Genomic DNA, 18,580 nt, shown 5'->3' on the forward strand with positions numbered 1-18,580 from the left:
TGGCCACAAATTTATTTCTTTCTCTTTGCATACCTTGAGTGCAAGAGACAAAGTAAAACACGAAGTAGTAATGCTGCTGTTTTTATTGGAATTTCTCATCCATAATGCTTGTCACGTGACACATTACTTTAAACTGAATAATATATTTTCTCTGAGAAAGGTGGATTCTTTTCGTTGATATTTCTTACTTATTAAGCATGCATTGTGAATGTTCTTAACTTAATTCAGTCATTTTCATTTAAGTCTGTCAGTATTTTTTGGGGACTCGAGATTAATTATGTTATGGTTGACTTTATCCACCACATATGCTAGTTTTTCTTGATTTTTTTCATAAATGTGGCCCAAACGTCTTTTCTTCTCAAGTAATTGTGAAATTTTTAAACTAGAATCATTCAACTTCCTAATAGAGTCGCAGATGCAGAGTGCGATCCTTGAAACGATACTAGAATCATTATGTTCGTGTGGTTGAATCGTTATTTAAAAGCTACAAAATCTTCTGCTTTACAAATCCAGACCCATCATAACCTCTTTTACACAGGATCTCCAATAAGTAATTTATCCCATGAGTCTTAAGACCAAGCCTCTAGCTGGCGTAATTTTGAACTGCAGAACTAGTCAGTCAGGGTACTTTTTTGACACCTCCTGTATTTTCTCAGTTCCTTGCCTCTCTGCTCTCATTACTGCTCTATATTTAGCGCTGAAGTTTTACGAATTTACCAAACTGAAGTGTTTCAATACCAGGAGAATCATGAAAAATCACTGATTTTTCCTTAGTTTCTCTTATGCCTAGGAGTTGAAGTTCGTCAATTTATTTGTATCTCTCTAGGGTACCCTTCCTCTATCCATCTCTATTCTTGTATGCCTTTGAACTGTTTTAAAGACTGCATACCAAAAATCATGATCATCAAAAGTGTTTACGTAGATGTGCTTTAGCAACATGTGTTCTCAAAAACCTTTAAGAAAGTCATGAACAAAGCAATCCATTTAGCGATTGCTCTAATTCTACTGCTTACATTGACATGTTCTGTGTTTGATGTTTCGTATGCTTTTGTATTTGTGTCTTACTCATGTATCTTAGAGTAGTTTTAAATTTGTGTTTGTTGTTATTTTGCATGTTCGTTGCGATTACAGAATGCTTCCCAGTCCTTATCACACGAAAACAATACACCCCCAATATATTTCTTGCAATCCAGTCTCAAGTCAAGATAGTGATGCCAGAACAGAATCAGATTTATCCATTACAGATGGGAGCATGTAAGTATTACTTGTAAAACCTCCTATCACCTAAATTGAGCTATTTTAAAGCAAAGGGAGCTATGTCCAGTTTGCTGATCAGCCCTGGATTAAGTAAGAATACTAGCCCTGTGGGTCTCAGCACTAAAAAGACTTTACTTCAGTATGCCCCAATTTCTTTTCTTCTTTTTTTCCCAAGCAGGGATGCAAGCTCAACTTAGCAATGTGAGTGTACTCTAGTCAGAAACATCCCTAGAAGAAGAACCGTTTCTTCCTAGAATTTACTTGAAATTCATGAAAGTGCATCTGTTTGCTGTTTTGCATTATTGCAAATAAAAACAAAATAATGGATACAAAACAAAATTTTAAAAAAAGAATTGCAAGCCAGGGATGAAGGCTATGGTGAATTGAGTAAATACGAAATAATTTAATGTAAAATTAATGGGAATTTTTAATTTTGTCATCCAATTACTCAAATGGGCCCTATTTTCATTTATGAATCCGTCCTCTAAAAATGAATTGCTCAAACTCTCGAATCCGCTCCGCAGGACGAACAGGCTAATTTACGTTCAGGCCAATGTACTAATCTTTATAAATAAATAAAAAATAAACAGTGCCAGGATTTCTTGAGCAAGTAACAATTCTTTTAAGAATAGGTTTTGAGTAGAAAACGTGAGTTGTATTGGGTGTGCTATAATTCTTAAATAAATATCTTGAAAAGGGAAAAATGTTGCAACAAGCCATATATCTTTTTACATTAGATAATTTATAAAACCCACTAGTTATAAACCCTTCAAATTTTATCAAAACCGCCTGAGTTGTAAGAGAGTTGCTGAACCCTTGAAATAATTTGACTTTTTTTTTCGGATTTTTTAAACTCAGAAACCATTAATAATTGAACATCTCAAATGAAAAACCATAGCACTTGATTTTATTAATTTGTTTCCAGGGATGGAACGTCAAGTCTGAGCAGGTTTGTGCGCCGGTCAAACCATAAAAATTTGAATGAAGGGAAAAAATTGAACAAAGATAATGTGATGGTTGGGCAGGTGCCTCTTACACAAAAAGAAAACCGCCAGCTACCGTTGCCAACGAACGAGTTACTGTACGAAGCAGCAGCCAAGTTGGAAGAATATGCGAAAAAACTTGAAAGTGAGGAGCTATTGAAGAAAAAGCTTGAAGCTAGTGACATCGTACCAGAACGCAAGGATTTAAATGAAACGTTGAGACCAGATGATCTCAGGGCAGAGCTTGTAAAAGTTATCAACAAAGATGCGCTTCAGTTGGTGGAAGAAAATTCTCAGGATATATTAGGTACATATCAACAACAATAACTTTACTACACAATACCATCTTTAGTACCATGTTTCTGTTTGCACAATACTAGCTCATCGAACATGGCAAAAATTCTATAACTTCTGGAAAAGACCATAGAAAACTGAAAAATTTCAACCAGCCTCCCGTCATATTTTCCATCCTGAATTGGCTAGATAATTAACTATTACTATTCCTCTCTGTGAAACAGTGGCGTGGCATGCTCTGTGATGAGTCAATTAATCTGCCATTCTAACCAATGGGGAAAATTAGTTATCAGGTTGTTGGCAACAGACGCCCCAATAATTAGATCTTTGCCATAGCTTCAAATGGAAAAGCAAAGATCAATTCATGCTTTGCCAATGCTGTGAAACGCAAAAGTTTGCTTTGTCATCATCATCTTAGGATATTGACCTGTCTTCTTAAGTACTATTGACAGTGATACTAGCTCTTGGAATGTCCAGGACCAACTAGAAAAGTCAGTAAATTTTACTGAACGGTGAAAAATCAGAAAACCTCTAGTTGAACCTCGAATTGTTTAGTTCCTCTAAGACTTTAGAATGGCTAGGGCGTGTTTGCTCTAATTATTAATATTTTATAAAAAATCTAATTATTAATAATTACTAAAAATAGAGTACAAACTTAGCACCTAAGTAGTTAAATGAAAAGCTTTTTCATTCTAATCTTTATAGAAATCAGAAAATGTACTCTCCAGAAACCTTGAAAAGCTGAAGGAAGGTGAGCAAGTTATTTAATAAAAAAAAAAACCTTTTTACCCTTTCGGTAGTCATTGTATGTAAAGAATTTTTTTGCTAAGGGGGTTAATTTCTGGGAAGTCAATTCATTATGAAAAAAATTTTCCTTTCAGACAAACATTGTAAGCGGGTCTTTTCATCTGATCAAACGCCTGTTGAGACTCCTAATCCAAAATCACCCCCCAGGAATAAATCTCCTGAGTTACCCTGCCGTCGAAGTAGATCAGCTTTCAACTCAACTTCAACTTCGGTAAGATCAATCTTTCCTCAAATTCATCCTAGTCACTTCTATTTCCCAACCAATTTTCTTCAAGCACGCCTTATAAATCCCATGTTCAACTTGCCAAATGCATTTTAACTTTTGAAGCTACACACAAACAGTGAAAATTATTCAGGGCTGTTCGGAAGCTAAGTTTTTATCCAAACTGAACCTTGACTAAACTGTTGATTGTGGTTAAAATTTTTATGATGCATAACTCTCGATAATGGATTGACAGTGGGTAATAAAACAATTGGTGACTGATGAACCATTTATTTTTCCAACTTTTCTAAGATAAATAATCATAAGAAAATATTCATTAAAATTATTTCCAGGCAGACTAAGATTTTAGTGTGTATGCAATCACAGGAAGGCCTCGATTTATCAAATCATGATTTAAAGGATCAATTCGTCAGTCCCATAAAATCTGATAAATCGAGGTCTTACTGTAGCTTTTGTGCCTCATACTTTCAAAACGCTTCTTGCATTTGAACCAATCAAAGGATTTCACTGTTGAAAAGACAGAGTGAAGAAACAGTCCTTATTCATCGAAGCTTAGAAAAAAAATAATCTACAGATGAATTTTTCTGCTAGGAATTTTCTAATCAATCACATTCTTAGTTTGAGCACAGAAGTATCATAATTAAAAATTCGGCATTACAATAAAAAAAAATTACCAAAAATGTTTTCGACATTTTTTAAATCCTTTTCATCAATGACCTAAAGGTAGAGCAATTTTGAATTTTAATATTATTTTAATGTTTGCTTTCAACGTTACAAAGTTGGGGCTACTAATTGGATAAAATTGAAATAGCAAGTTGGACGGCTTATGCTTCGCAAGAGATTTAGTTGTTGAGTATACGCAAGACCAGAAACTAATCGGAACTGATACAGTCAAGAGCATTACTCCAATTATTTAATTGTTTCATATTATTTTATTTTTCAACAGTTATCTCTTTCAAACTCAATGGCACCACCCCCTGTTCCTGCGCATGGCATCAGTTCATATCCCTATAATACTTCACGCTCATCACGTAAAAAAGACAAGGTAATGTTCTGTATTTCCATTCTAAACAATGTTTGAATCAAAACAATTTTAGTTGGTAGTAAGTAGTTACTTATGACAACTGTAGTACAGTGAAACCTCGCTAAGTCGGTACCTGTATAAGCCGGAAACCCGCATGAGCCAGCACAATGGGCCGGTCCTGTTTATCGCCGTATATACCTCTATGGTAGAAAACCGTATAACTCAGGATCGCGTAAATTGGAAACCCGCCTAAGTCAGTACAATTTTTGGATCGCGACTGAAATAAATAACCGTTTAACTAGGTTTTCTCCCACTTTGCAAAGTCTACCTTTGTTTCTTTCCAATTTGTTCATTTTTACTTCTCACCTCGCGATCAATTGCAGTACATTATACAAATTAAGACGTGTGAAAATGACCCTGCAGTTAGGTTTTGTCATGATTGTTGTTTGCATAGCCAGTGTGACATAATATTGACACAGTGTGACGTCACTTTGGTTGCTCCCATAAGAAAGAAATACATCACATTAAAATTTCCTGCCGCATTGTGCAGTAGGGTCTCTAAGCGTGAAATTCGAGTTCGTGGATCTGAAAAAGAGGGAACCCATTTAAGTCAGCAATTTCCCGTCGTCCCGTCGGAACCAACTTATCGAGGTTCCACTGTAAGCAGTTGTTAGATAAGCATCTACATTTTGTGGCATATCGATGAGCAATCTTTTATCTTAGGAAAAAAAAAGAACTGTCAATTAACCTCCTGAAAGCAATATTTTCGAAACATGATTAGTATTTTACATTCTGACAGAATTTAATTCCTATCTGCAAATTTGCTAGTTGACCATTTCTTGCTTGCAATGTCTACTCTGCTTTTATGAATTAGCAATTTAGGCACCTAGCACAGGAACGTAAAACGGTCTACTTCGCACTACTGTCGAAGTAAACAACTGCCAATTTATTTCAAGTGAGCTCGTATAAGTTTTCACTTCCATAAAAATTTTCCCTTTCCTTTTGTAATTTTTTTTAATTTTCAAGGTAGTATGTATGTTTGATATTACCAACAAATACAAAAATCACTTGAAAAATGGAATAAGTCTTTATGGAATTGCAATTATACTAAATCTTTACATGATTACCATTGAAAAGCATTATCTTGAAACTTGAATTTAACCTATTGTGTCAAAAATTAAAGAACTATCCTTAATTTTTGAAGTTTTGATCAATTTATAAATTTCTGGATGTCGGTATTTTATGCAGGATGGTATTTCAATCGTCTCTGTGGACTCAGGAAACATCCATGACTTATCAGAAGGCTCGGAACATTACCATTACTCTCCATCTCATTCATCGCATTACCTACCTAAAAGTAAATCGATGCCAGATTACGCTCACTCTCTTGACCAACCAAAACCTGACTCTACGTTTATGAATACAAGTAAGTCAACAATTGCACACCAAATATGTTATCTCATATATTTCTTTCAGTGTTATTAAGAAGCTCCTCTAAAGAAAATTCTAAGTAAAATTTCTTTCTGCTTTAGTCACGTTTAGTCTGGTGTCTTTTCGAGTCAAAAATTCATAATTCATAAGTTATGCTGATGAACTAAATTAACCCTCATGGTCTCCTAGACAAAATGTATACAAATTATTCAACCAGTGTGAATATCTTATTTGTGTGACTGGTTTGCTAGGCTTTTTCCAGATCAATTTTGCTGTTATAGTCATTTTGACGCAGGAATAAGAACCTGAGCAGTTGTGCGAACAGATTCTGACTCCGGTGTTTCAGTGATTCAGGATTTAAATCCAGTATTAGAACTTGCTCTGTCTCAAGTATAAGAAAAGTAGTATTTATTTACACTTTCTCTCAATCGCCTCCTAAAGTGCCGAGCAAACTGTTGGAGCCTGATTCGTGACTTCATTTTTCAGAATCTGATTCCAATATCCTTGATATGGACTCCAACACAATTCAAGTCATGGCTTTCAATTGGATTTCCCCATTCTAATAAAATGAACAAAACCAAGTATTCTTTATTACATTTTAAGATTAAAAGAAGGCTGAAAGAACTTATCTTATTATGTTCGCGTGACAACTCCAATTTAGGTCCCCTCGGTTGTAACAGATTTCAGTTTTCATTTACTTAATGTCATAATCTATTGTTTTGTTTGTAGGTCATCGCAGCTCCAGCAGATGGTGGAATAGTAAAAAACCTGGGGATCTGACAGACAGTGGAGTCAGCGTGGTTAGCGATACGCCTCCCGTAATACCGTTCAAAGACAAGTAAGTAAATTCTTTTGATTCTCAGGCACCTTTTCAAAGTGTCACCGTTTGTTAGAGAATTTTGGTTCTCGTACGAATGCTCCCAAAATCTATTTAGGGGTAGCTGCCAAATCATCCTCGGATTGTATCCCACTGAACTTTTGCCCAAAAAATTACTTTTGATGTATGTTGGATAAAATCTCATCCCAATTAAATCATCTTGTTTTCTAAATATTTTCTTTTTTAAATCTCGAAATGAAACAATAACTAAAACTTCTTGGTTTATTTTATCTTTTAGGAACCGCCTACGAACCTTTGCTACAAGTTCCTCTGGAAGTAAAACCTTGCGTAAGTTTTGCATTTTTTTACACACTGCACTCATGTTTTCAAACTGCATGTAGTAAAATCTTGATTTATCGAGTCATGATGTAGGAGATTCTGCAATTGAATAGACCTGGCAATTTCACAGATTCTCAAATTTATCAGATTTTAAGACTTAACATATTCACCAATCTGAGATTTAAAGGATTCAACAATTTAACGGATTGATCCTCTGGTCCCCTACAGGGACCCCCATTGAGATCAATCTTCAAATGTTCGACCAACAAGGGATGAAAATCGTTACCTGGTTTGATTCATCAAATTGTATTTCTCCTTCTCCTATTCCTAAATCAATGAAATTCCTTCTGATGACTTAAGTATATCATAAGGAAGATGACCAAAGGTAACATAAGTTGATCCTTAAAGAATGCTGGGGATTTAAGTCAGGTGTCCCATGGGGTCGACTCCTTTTTATTACATTTGGTGGCCAAAATCCAAATTGACCGAAATGGATTTTTTTCCATCACCCACCAATTTTTCGAAACTTCGAATTTACTAGTAAATGCTTTTCTCAGGGCCAAAGAATGCATGTTTTTTAGAAAATTTGATTTTCCAAAAAATGTGTAGGTGATGGAAAGACACTGAGGTCATTTTCGACATCAGCGGTAAAAAGTTTATGTGAGTAGACCAATCAGATACCTGAATTTAATCATTTTCCTGTCCATTCAGAAACCAAACTAACGAATCAGTATAACATTGGAGCATATGGGCAGATGGCCATTTGTCCAGGAAAACATCGTATATTGGGCTGCTAAATTTAAAAATGACCTTGGTTCTTCCCTTTCATACACCTATTACCTGGCAAATTTAAATTTTCTTGGAAAAGCCCGTTTATGAAGGAAATCTTTATTTACCAGAAAAGTTGTGGTTATAGAGGAAAAACCGAGGTCATTTTTGAATTCAGCATTAAAAATCACATCAGAATCAAATATTGTTCTCCCAGTGTGTTTAAATTCTGGTTTTTTTTGCAGACTGTAATATAGTCAGAGGCTGCAACTGAGGCACTTACCCTATTCCCAAAACTATGTAACTTCTAAGTAAACAAATTTTGGAAAGTATACAAACAGCAACACAGCCATTGTATGGTTAAGGAAGGCTACAGTTCTAAGCTACGTCAGATGACCCATGTTGTTGATATGAGATTCCCTACTTTTTCTGATGGCCTGTATCGTAAGCACTGAAACATACGCCTCATGTTAGCAAATTTTTGTCGGCAATGCTGCAGTTTTGTCTGACTCAATGCTAAAAAACTTGATGATTTGATAAAATAACCCAAGAATAGGGAAGTTCCATTTCTGACGACCCCTAAGATTCCAACTTATCCCGAAATTAATTGGATATATTTTTCATGTGGAGAAACTGACATGTCTGGGGAAAAATTCAATTTATGAATAAAATGAAACTTGAATATGTTGTTTTAAATGAAAGCTAATAAACTATTGTATGTAATTGGAAACATTTGTTTTAAATTTTTAGCACAACGCTCTATATCTTCTGAGCAATGTCATTCTCTCAAAAGACTCCCACACTCCGTACCAATTCAGCCATTCATGGCGGATTCATCGATGCCTCTACATGATGTTCCCTATTCTTTTGCCCAATCTGATGAGGTCAGCAGAAGGTTAAGCGAGAGCAACGCTGACAGGTGCCGAAATTTCCGACCTAGGTATGTAATCCTCGTCAGATTGCCCCTCTATCCATCTTCTGAACTTTATCTCTAAGCATTATTAATCCATTTCTCCTGATTGATGGCTACCGTTGAAAATATGCAAATATGATCGTGATCTTATAAAACTTTCCTTAGTTGTTATTTTTCTGAAAGAAAACCAACCAAAAATTTTTCTTGATATTTTTGATAAGTTTTCCTTACATGTAAATATTCACTGAAAGTTTCAAGAATATATTGTTGTTAGCTTTTGATTAAAGAAAATAAAACTTAATCGGAGACTTTTAAACATCACAGAGTGGAAATTGTGAATTGCCTCTCATGTTAATCATATTACTGTACATACATGTGTTTAGTTTTTTTTTACAGCGAAGAAGAAGTTGCACAATTTTGAAACTTTGTAATTGCATTGGCTCCTTTTTGCTTAATGAGATCCATTAATGAGAGTACAAACCATGTCAATGTGCTCTTCTTTTCACTTGGCTTTTTTCTTATTCTTTCCTCAAGGCACATGGGGAGCAGCAAAGGAGCAGATCTACCTCAGTCTAGTTATCCGTCAACGCTGCGCAGGAGCATGGCTAGTCAATCAAACATGATGCCTCCCAGCGACAAACCTCCTATGCAATACTCTGCCTCGTCCAGTGCTACTGGCGATGACAACTGCACAATAGTTGTATATTCGTTTTGTAATGATGAAGTGCCCTACAGGACAAAAATACCAAGCAATCCTGTCACTTTGAAGCAGTTCAAAGATTTTCTGCCTAAGAAAGGCGCTTTCAGGTAAGCTTTTTGTACACAAATATTTGTGAGTTTTTGGCTTTCAGTCTTTACAATGATAAAACGTAGATTTTTTATTATTATCATTATTTTTATCATTCACAACTATAAGTAACATGCAGGGAACAAGCCTGAAGATTTTAGCTATTAAATATATACAATCAAAAATATACTACTTCCAGCAAACTGCACCAGTTAAACAAGCGAAGAACTTTAAGTGACAGCTTTGCAAAAATCAGGGACAAAAATAGAATATGAAAGATAAGAGTAAAGAGAAAAAATTAGTAAGCACCTGGCTTGCTAATTTTATTAATCTTAACACTACCCGAATCGAAACCGTGTCCACAATTTCAGTAATCACAAATATGTCTTAAGAAAATAAACCATCAAACATCACACTTTTTCTTACTCATAATGTAATTTTCCTCTCCGTATATCAAACAAAAGCATATTTGATCCAAAATGATTTTACTCTCTTCATAGACATAGCATTATCATAATCTTGAAAGGACATTATTTGCTCTTGTTTTTATTTCATTTATATGCTCGTAAAACTAAGATACTGTCTCTTTTGTTGCAGGTACTTTTTCAAAACAAAATGTGATGACCCTGATATCAAAGTCATTCAAGAAGAGATTTTTGATGATAATGAAGTGCTGCCATTATGGGAAGGGAAAGTAATGGGTCAAGTCCAAGTCAAAGCAACTGAGTAAGATTTGTGGAGTCTTCATTAATTTTAAAGCTGTTAGAATTTGTATTTCTCTTTGTTACTGATTCCGAACTTATTGTTGTCCACTGGGGCCTAAATCAATCCTACCCTTGAATGGTCCCGTGATCGAGACTTGGTTGACATTATTTTAATGCTTTTGCTGTCGAAATCTCTGCTTCAAAGTACGGTGTCTTCACTAAAATAAGGAGAGAGAGTTTCCCTATGTTTCAATGTGTTTCTTCAATTAACTACAGTGGAGCCCATGTATAATGAAGCTCACAGTTCATAGAAAAACTTTGTTATATCCGGAACTTCGTTAAAAACAGACCGCAAGTGTGAGAGAGTGGGGTGTGAGACATGTGCGGCAGGCTGTGCAGTGAGCGCTCACTTCGTTATCGCTCATTCTCTTTTATTCGTAACTTCGTGACTGCGCAACTACCACACGTTTTACCGCAATCAAGCAGAACTCGTCCAGAGAGCAGAAAATACCGAACACAATACCGGAAATGGCGGCAAATTACTTCGTTATATGCGCGGTGCCGCCGCCGAGACTCCGTTAAATGCGGGTTTTTTTTACTATTGAGTGTATATGGAGGCACTAGAAAAATGAAAAGTACTTCGTTATATCCGAAACTTTGTTAAAAGCAAGTTCATTATACACGGGCTCCACTGTACTCATTTTGTATTTCATCTTCATTACATTTTGATGTTATTATTGGCCTGTACAGCCCAATGGGTGTGCAGAAATTTTTTGACCCTCTGACTGGCAGATCAGGCGCAGTTACAAGTAAAAAGAGGAAGGCTCCAAGAATGGGCTATGAAAACAGGAAGGGAGGAAGAAAGGGTCTTTAAAATGGCAAGGACGGTTGGCGCAAGCTCATGGATAGCATGTTATCTGCAAAATTGCAGTTGTTTGGAAGTGCAGAGCCAAAAAAAGGGGGTCAGCTCTTTGGAAACTTTGGGGTTTTTAAAAATGGGGGGGGGGGCTAATCTGAAAAATAGGGAAGCAAAGAACCCTCCGCATCCTCACAACCCAAGAAAGCACTGAATTTCAATATGAGATCAATGTTTAATAGATTGCCATGTGAAAATGAAAAAGTCGGTTGAAGAATACATTAAAGGACCCTTTGATAAGTTGTTTTTAAATTTAGCGATTTTTGTCAATTCAGTTTTTATAAATCGATTTTTCTTATTGATTTTTAATGTATTGATTGTTAAATGACAAAATTAAGAAGCATGCTATAAGTTCAAACTGTTAGAAACCCTCAAGTCATAGAAATGAAGGGTTTAGACTTGGTCTTGACCAAGCGAAATAAAAATGCTCTCTTGAAGTCAGAAACGAGATTGGCCCTATTAGCCTGATAATGACAAGGAAAAGTAAAGCTGAAAGTGTATGTCACTATTTTATTAGATCTCAATTTAGGCATGGCGAGACAGTAGGCGACCTCAAAAATTCTTACAAGAAGCTTTCAATAAATGCAATCGACATTTAAACCTCAGGCTTAAAGTGCTCAAACCCAATTTAAACCTTATGCCATCGAAGGAAAGATTAGATGAATGATAAAAATCATATTCTTTGATCAGCTAAGTTTTCGCAATTGTCAGTGACAAGAAGTTAATGGTAAGATCAGTCTATTTCATCGAAGCGCTGGAGGAATAAAGTTGGAAATTATTAAGTACAAAGATAGGGTAAAATTGGAGTTTTTCCTAGGTAGGATTAATTGTCGAGGGAGGAAAAAAATAAAAAAAACTTGTCCATGGATTTCTTTAGCATCCCTGCCAGTTTGCTCTCTCTCTTGCCATAAGGGGTAAACAGAGGTCAGTGGCCTTTTTATCATTTTATTTTTAATGCCCATCCCGATGACTCAAGAAGAAGCAAGTGAAGAGAAAGAGAAAAATGCTAGACACTAGATTAGAAAACAAAGAGCCTAAGGAAGGGAAGGGTGGGATTTTTTTTGTGCAAAGCCAGGTACAAATGAAAAAAAAACGGCCTACCCCCTATTTTTTTGCTCAGTTCTTTTGCTTTTGACCTCAATAATTTTGAACGTACATTATCTTTCATAGCTTTTTTGCATAGTTTTTTAATCTTTAGTTTTTGTCCGATCTTAACTCCAGAATCAAGAATCCGGGTGCTACATGGTAACTTGGGTTAAGAACCAGTGTTCCGTGCGTTCGGTTATTTTGATCATTATTTGCTCTTGTCATTATTCCCTTCCCATCATGTTTTTTGTAAAACTGGTTAGGTTTGTAAGCATTAGTGCATTAGAAGCAATATTTTGTTTTAAGTCTGACTCTTATGTGATCATTTGCATAATCTGTTTAGGTTCAGTGAAACTTTAGTCAATGAAATATCCTTTGAGAGATTACATTTTTGTCTGTTCAAGAAGTAACAGTCTTGGTCTGTCTTCAATTATTGAAAAATAGTGAAGTAAGTCACGACTCTCACTTTCGAAATACTATAATGAAAATTATAGATTGTCCATTGTACTTTTAAAGTTAGCCAACTAAATTGGTGCTAGCCTTAGCACATATCTTTATATATGTGAACATCATTAAATAATGGCTATCTTTTGCCATTGCCTCAAAGCATGTAGTCAACTATGAAATCAGAAAGAACCCAACAAATTATCCTAGAAAAATATTCCCAGAATACAGAGCGAGTCCACAATTGAAAACTGAATTTTTTCAATTAGGAACTATGTAGCTTCTGTCTTTATTCAAACGGTTATCGCATCTATTTATGAATCACCAAGCATGCAGACTAGACTATGTAGTTTTTTTACCTGTTGAGCTCTGTCCAACTGAAGTTTTACAGTACGCAAATCCACACAGACCAGGATCATTTGTTCTTTAAAAATCAAACATGTAAATAAACGTTAATGATCGTGTTTAAATTATATTTTATTGATGATGATTTCTAATATTCAAGCATGTGTACATGTACGTTTATGACATTAGTTTTCTCTGTCGTTCAATAGTTCCTAACAATATTTCTAAGCTGCTGCGCTCTATCATGTTTGTGAAATGTTTTGTATTAAGGAGGCATGTGAAGGCAGAGCTTCCAATTGTCCTCACCTCCTGTTTTCTGGCCATTCTTTGTGTTGCTCACTTTTTATCATAGGCCATTATTATTATACTTGCATTCAATTTTGTACTTGGTGAATTGTCTTAGTCATTGAACCAAGTCAAAGCTCAGTAATTTTTAGCAACTGGTTTTGGAAGAATTTTGTAGCTTTATGTCCCATTTGGTATGTATGAATTATTACAGCTGCTTGATAATTTAATATCGATTGGACACAAGATCAATTTATATTTAAACACTCAGGCGAATGGAGTCAAAAGTTATTGAAAGGAATCATTGAAACTGTTAACAAAAGTTTTGTCAATTAACATCAGAGCGCAAGGTTGAAGATGCTTGTAACGTCAACTAGTTAGAAGGGGGATATATCCATTAATGTTGGATGTAAAAAGTAGGCATGTGAACAGATCTCATTATGTTTTGCTATTCTATCAGCTTAAACCATCAAAACGCAATTCTGTAACCAGCGCAACTTACCTATTGCCTTTTAGTGTGGAACTTATTCAAGGGTCTGATGTACGCATTGTGTAGTTTTCTTTTTAATCCTAAGATTTTGCATCATCGAGTGGTTAACATACGTGGAACTGCCTTCGAGATTTTCTAATAGTAAACATACAATTACTTTCACAGGTTTGTTGAAATGCAGTCTATAAGGTAATTCTGTCTCTCTTGATTTAAATAATTTGTAATTTCAGTTTTGCCAGCTATTCTAAGAAATAGTGAACAAAAAGGAAGTCATAGGTTAAATGTAACAGAGAAATTAATGTTGATAAGCAGGTTACACCTAAAACATACAAGTAAAGCTTTCAAGAACAATCAAATTAATGCTCAAAGAAGATAGGATCTAGTGATTGTTACATTAGTGCTTACTTGCAGATTTTGATGGATTTCATTCACCACGTTCTGTGCGGCCTTTCCTAAAAGATCTAATTTAGTCAGAATGAAGTCATGATTTGCATTCAGTATCTTTACTTCCATGAGGAAAATCCAGTTAAAAAGTTAACATTTACATGTCAGCCATTATTTTTTGTATGGTTACTTCTGTGATATTTTTAACAGAAAATAATTTGGGTTTTTTAATCTATCTTCTTTAAGTAGCACTACAGTTCGTCCAGTCAGCTTTGCCATGAAGTAGCTTCTAGCAATTTTGTTAATTCATTTTTTGTTTCTCTTCAATTTTTATTTCTCTTTCCATGTACAGGTAGTTAACACTAAATTGTATGATGTTCTTGGCAGGAAGGTCTTTTACCCAAAGACCTATTGTACCAGGAGTTGAAATCATGTACTTAGATATCTTTTTTTTTTTTTAATTTACACACTTTTCTTTATTGCAGAAAACTCAAAATCAACTCCCTCTTTCCTACAAATTTAAGCATTGAACTTGGTAACCAAGAAGTTATGCACGGTTTGTGAAGAATGCAGTACATACAACGTCTACTTATTCACTCATTAATTTACATTTCTTAAAATGGTACCTAAAACTTAAATTAATTTTGTTTCTTCTAATTATGTAATCATGGGCTGTCATATTCACTGCAGTTTTGCACATTTCTGTTGAGCGACAAGGAAACGAGCGTTAAAATAAAGAATTTTAGCGAGTCTAAAATTATTGCTTATATTTTTCCGTTCTAATTTTTCTCCGGCCATTCAGAATTCAGCATAATCTTAATTCATTGGTAAGCGATCTCACAAGCTGTATTAATAGATAGTAAAGTTTGTGATGATGCTATGGCAAATTTTTTTTTTTTTTTATTTATCAATTTTCAAATACCCTGTGGGACTAATCCCTTGGCTTATACCCCAGCCCCAGGTGACCATTGCTTAAGATCATCAAACTCAGGTCACTTAGCCAGGAATAGAACTCAGGACCTCTTGGTCCTAGGGCCAGCGCTACAACCAGTACATGGTAAATTTATGGCAATTATGATCGGCTTTTTGATAATTTATCCTTGTTACTAATTCTTTCAATGTATTAATCTGAAAGCCCATGCGATGGACAATTATCTTCCTCTCTCTAAGAACTTTTGGAAATTAATAATGACTGCATTCTGTGACCGGTGTATTAAGAGAAATTTTGTCGCTATATATGAATGGCCAAACTCCAAAACCATGTACCTCTGTTGCAATATCTATAAAGTACCATAGATACCTCATGTTTTTTAAAAGGAACAGAAATAACGTTTTTGGCTTGAAGTCTCTTTCGATTTTCTTCACCATTTCAAAGTCATTATTTGAATATTCTAGCTATAATGTTGATTCTCTCTTTTTTTTCTTCTTCTCCTTAGAAGTAAAACATATCTAGGTATTTTGTAGATTCGAGGCATGTGGATTAGGACTCTAGCCATCAATATGTTCAAACTTTATGTTAGAAACTACTTCCCATATTTGTACTCGCTGGTAACTGTGGTGTCATCGGGCATGTAAGCCCTTTTGTTCTACTTAATCTTATCAGGGTTGCTTGTGACGTGAAAAACGAGGTAACTCCCTTGAAATCGCTAGATCGTCAATCTGGAATTTCTTTTTAAACAGTCTTCTACGGTCAGAGAATTTTGTGTATTTTTACAACCATGACCAAAAAACTAGAAGTGTTGGATTGAAATCTGTTGCTGAAATTTTCACTCTCTAAGAATGTAAAGGACAAGTGAGACAAGTTTTCGTTTTTACTGTTATATAAAATTGTCTTGTTTTTTTATTGCAAGCAACCCTGTCTGATATACTCAGTAAGTTAGACTGACTTCATTCTGGGAACCATGCCTCAGATTTTCTATAGGAATTTCTCTTTGATTTGAAATATACTCTACTGTCGAGTAAAATTTGTATTTGATTATTAAAGGTAAATTGAAAAAAGGGCCAAAAACTGTTTTTGTAAAATAAGAAGTCAAAACTAGCCATATCTTAATTAATATACCTTTGAATAAGGTTTTCTTTTGTTAAAAAGTGCGAATTATATCTGGAAATGAACCCATTGTTAATTTTTTTATCGCATTTTCTTCTTCTTTTATTTTGTGTTAAAAATTCGTATTTTGTTGTTGATCTTCGTCCTCAGTCGGTAATCTTTTTTAAAAATTAGATTTTGGCAATATTTATAGAACTATATGATTTTTTAGAGTTCAACATGAACTCACAGACTGAAGCAGCTAATTCAAGTCTGCTATCAGTTTCTTTTTAAGATATCTCTCTTCATTCTTGGTGCCTAGCGGTGAAGTCACCGGTGACTTAGAATTTCAAAATTTGCTTGGATACTTAGCAAATATTTGCTTTGATCCAGGTTAAAAAGGTGCTTTACACTTTTTTTCTTTGATTGTTTCTCTCTCTTTTTCACTTACTCAAAATTGTTTAACTTACCTAAGCTCAATCATGTGCTGTCACTGAATATCCTATGAATCCCCGCGTTTTCATCAGGGGACTTTTGTAACTGACTGTTACTCGTAAGGTTAATACAATGAAAGATTTTTTGTTATCACTAGTTATTTTAATAGGATATGAAAGTGACTGTTTGATATTTTCTTTTCAATGTTAATCACTTTTAATTATTTTAGCCATTCTAATATTTTTCTGGAAACAGAAAATGGTTTTTGTGAGTTCTTTTGCTCTCACATTTTGCTGTCATTTTATTCAAGTTACAATCAAAATGCTGAAACTCCCCAAGTTAGCTGCTGTCGTAGGTAACATTCTATGTCAAGACACCCCTTTGAAACAGGGTTGCTTCAGCTAGCCAAGTGATTGCTACTGTGAAGTTAGCCCCCTCTGATGGTAGTAATACAGTGTCCTATGTGTCTCAGAAATACTGTAGCTCACAATAATAATTTTCATCAAGTAAAACCAATAATTAGCAGTAATTTGACAATTCCTAGACGGAAGAACGCAACTACAGTTCAATGTAGCAAAATTTCCTCTAACAAATTGAATTTTTAAGAGATTACTGTTGGGCGTTTCATCTGATCGTTTCACTGGTTTTTTTCTATTCGCTCGCAAATTTTAGCGAGAGTTTGGACAGAAATCGCAGTCGTATTCTTGCAAAAAAATTAAATTGTTCAAGTCAATTTTGTAAACTCGAGTTAGGTTCCTTCGTTTGGGAAACGATCGCATTAACTGAACATTTTGATGCAATTTTGTAAAATGTTGACAATCTCTCTTCTCGAGAAAAACATACATGGTAGTGTTATCTTTTTTTATGCGAATTCTGCTCAATCAATATTGTGCAGTTTTTGTTCAACATTTATTTGGCATTCAAACTGTCGGTATTGAAGTGTAAACATCGAATTGTAATGACTATTTTTCTCTATCAGGAATTAATGTTTATATTAAAAAATTAATCTTGTGTACAGCATTATAGATTCTGATTACCGTGTACAAAACTTTCCGATTTGTCGGTACCCTCTTACATTAATTTGGACAGCCGTACATCACCGCATATTTGTAATTGTCGGTTTGTACAATAGTGGAAGATAGAATAAGCACTGGTTTTCAACTCCACTGAGCTGAAGTGAAATTGTGTGCTCGGTGTAAGTGTAAATTTGATACGACCAGAGTATATGTCTCAAAGTGTTATTTACGTAATACTTACATTCATTTTTCATTGTATGTTTCCGGCAATATTTCAATTTTAGGTTGATTCTGTAGGGTGAACATTGCACTGTTTCCCTCTTTTTTTATGTCTTTATGATTTATTTATTTTTTTTAATACCCGATGGACTAAAAATAATTTATAAATGTAAAAAATGCTGTAAATAAATATATGATGTATATTTTTAATTCAGTCGCCTTCTTTTTTACGTTTGTATCATTTCCTTTGCGGCAAATTTTAAGGTGCTTCAATGGCTAATCAACCACGTGTAAATAAATCGCATCAATAATGTTTGTTTTACCAGATAATTGTGCGTTCAGTAGACTATAGAAACATTCTTTCTTGATGAAAATTCATTGAAAATCCTTCAAAGGCCCTTTGGGGGAGCCCACTTTTCATCCTCTGAGATATTTACTATCCTTAAATCAGCCGTCTAATTCTAAGAAAATTTTAATACATTTTTTGCAAGAAAGTGAATTTCAATTGTCTTTAAAAATGTACGCACCACATTTTTGGGTGTTTGTTGGTCTTGCAATTATATTTCAGTGAAACAGTAGTTTCATAA

At 34.7% G+C, this 18,580-nt stretch overlaps 1 protein-coding gene across 2 annotated transcripts in view; it reads left to right on the forward strand.

Moving 5' to 3' along the window:
- The window catches only part of Axn (protein axin), a 36,081-nt gene extending 17,878 nt beyond the window's left edge, over positions 1–18,203 (forward strand). Inside the window, exons 8-17 of one of the 2 annotated variants that reach the window (XM_019042997.2) lie at positions 1,132–1,254; positions 2,183–2,547; positions 3,416–3,552; positions 4,511–4,609; positions 5,837–6,014; positions 6,749–6,857; positions 7,135–7,184; positions 8,694–8,883; positions 9,391–9,663; positions 10,241–18,203. In XM_019042997.2, the coding sequence (XP_018898542.1) occupies positions 1,132–1,254; positions 2,183–2,547; positions 3,416–3,552; positions 4,511–4,609; positions 5,837–6,014; positions 6,749–6,857; positions 7,135–7,184; positions 8,694–8,883; positions 9,391–9,663; positions 10,241–10,373 (1,657 nt within the window). In that variant the 3' untranslated portion in view covers positions 10,374–18,203. The remainder of the gene's footprint in view (positions 1–1,131; positions 1,255–2,182; positions 2,548–3,415; positions 3,553–4,510; positions 4,610–5,836; positions 6,015–6,748; positions 6,858–7,134; positions 7,185–8,693; positions 8,884–9,390; positions 9,664–10,240) is intronic. The other variant, XM_072299843.1, reaches the window with a different exon arrangement.
- The last annotated feature ends 377 nt before the right edge of the window (positions 18,204–18,580 follow it).

This window comes from Bemisia tabaci, chromosome 4 (assembly GCF_918797505.1).
Source record: "Bemisia tabaci chromosome 4, PGI_BMITA_v3".
NCBI lineage: Eukaryota > Metazoa > Arthropoda > Insecta > Hemiptera > Aleyrodidae > Bemisia > Bemisia tabaci.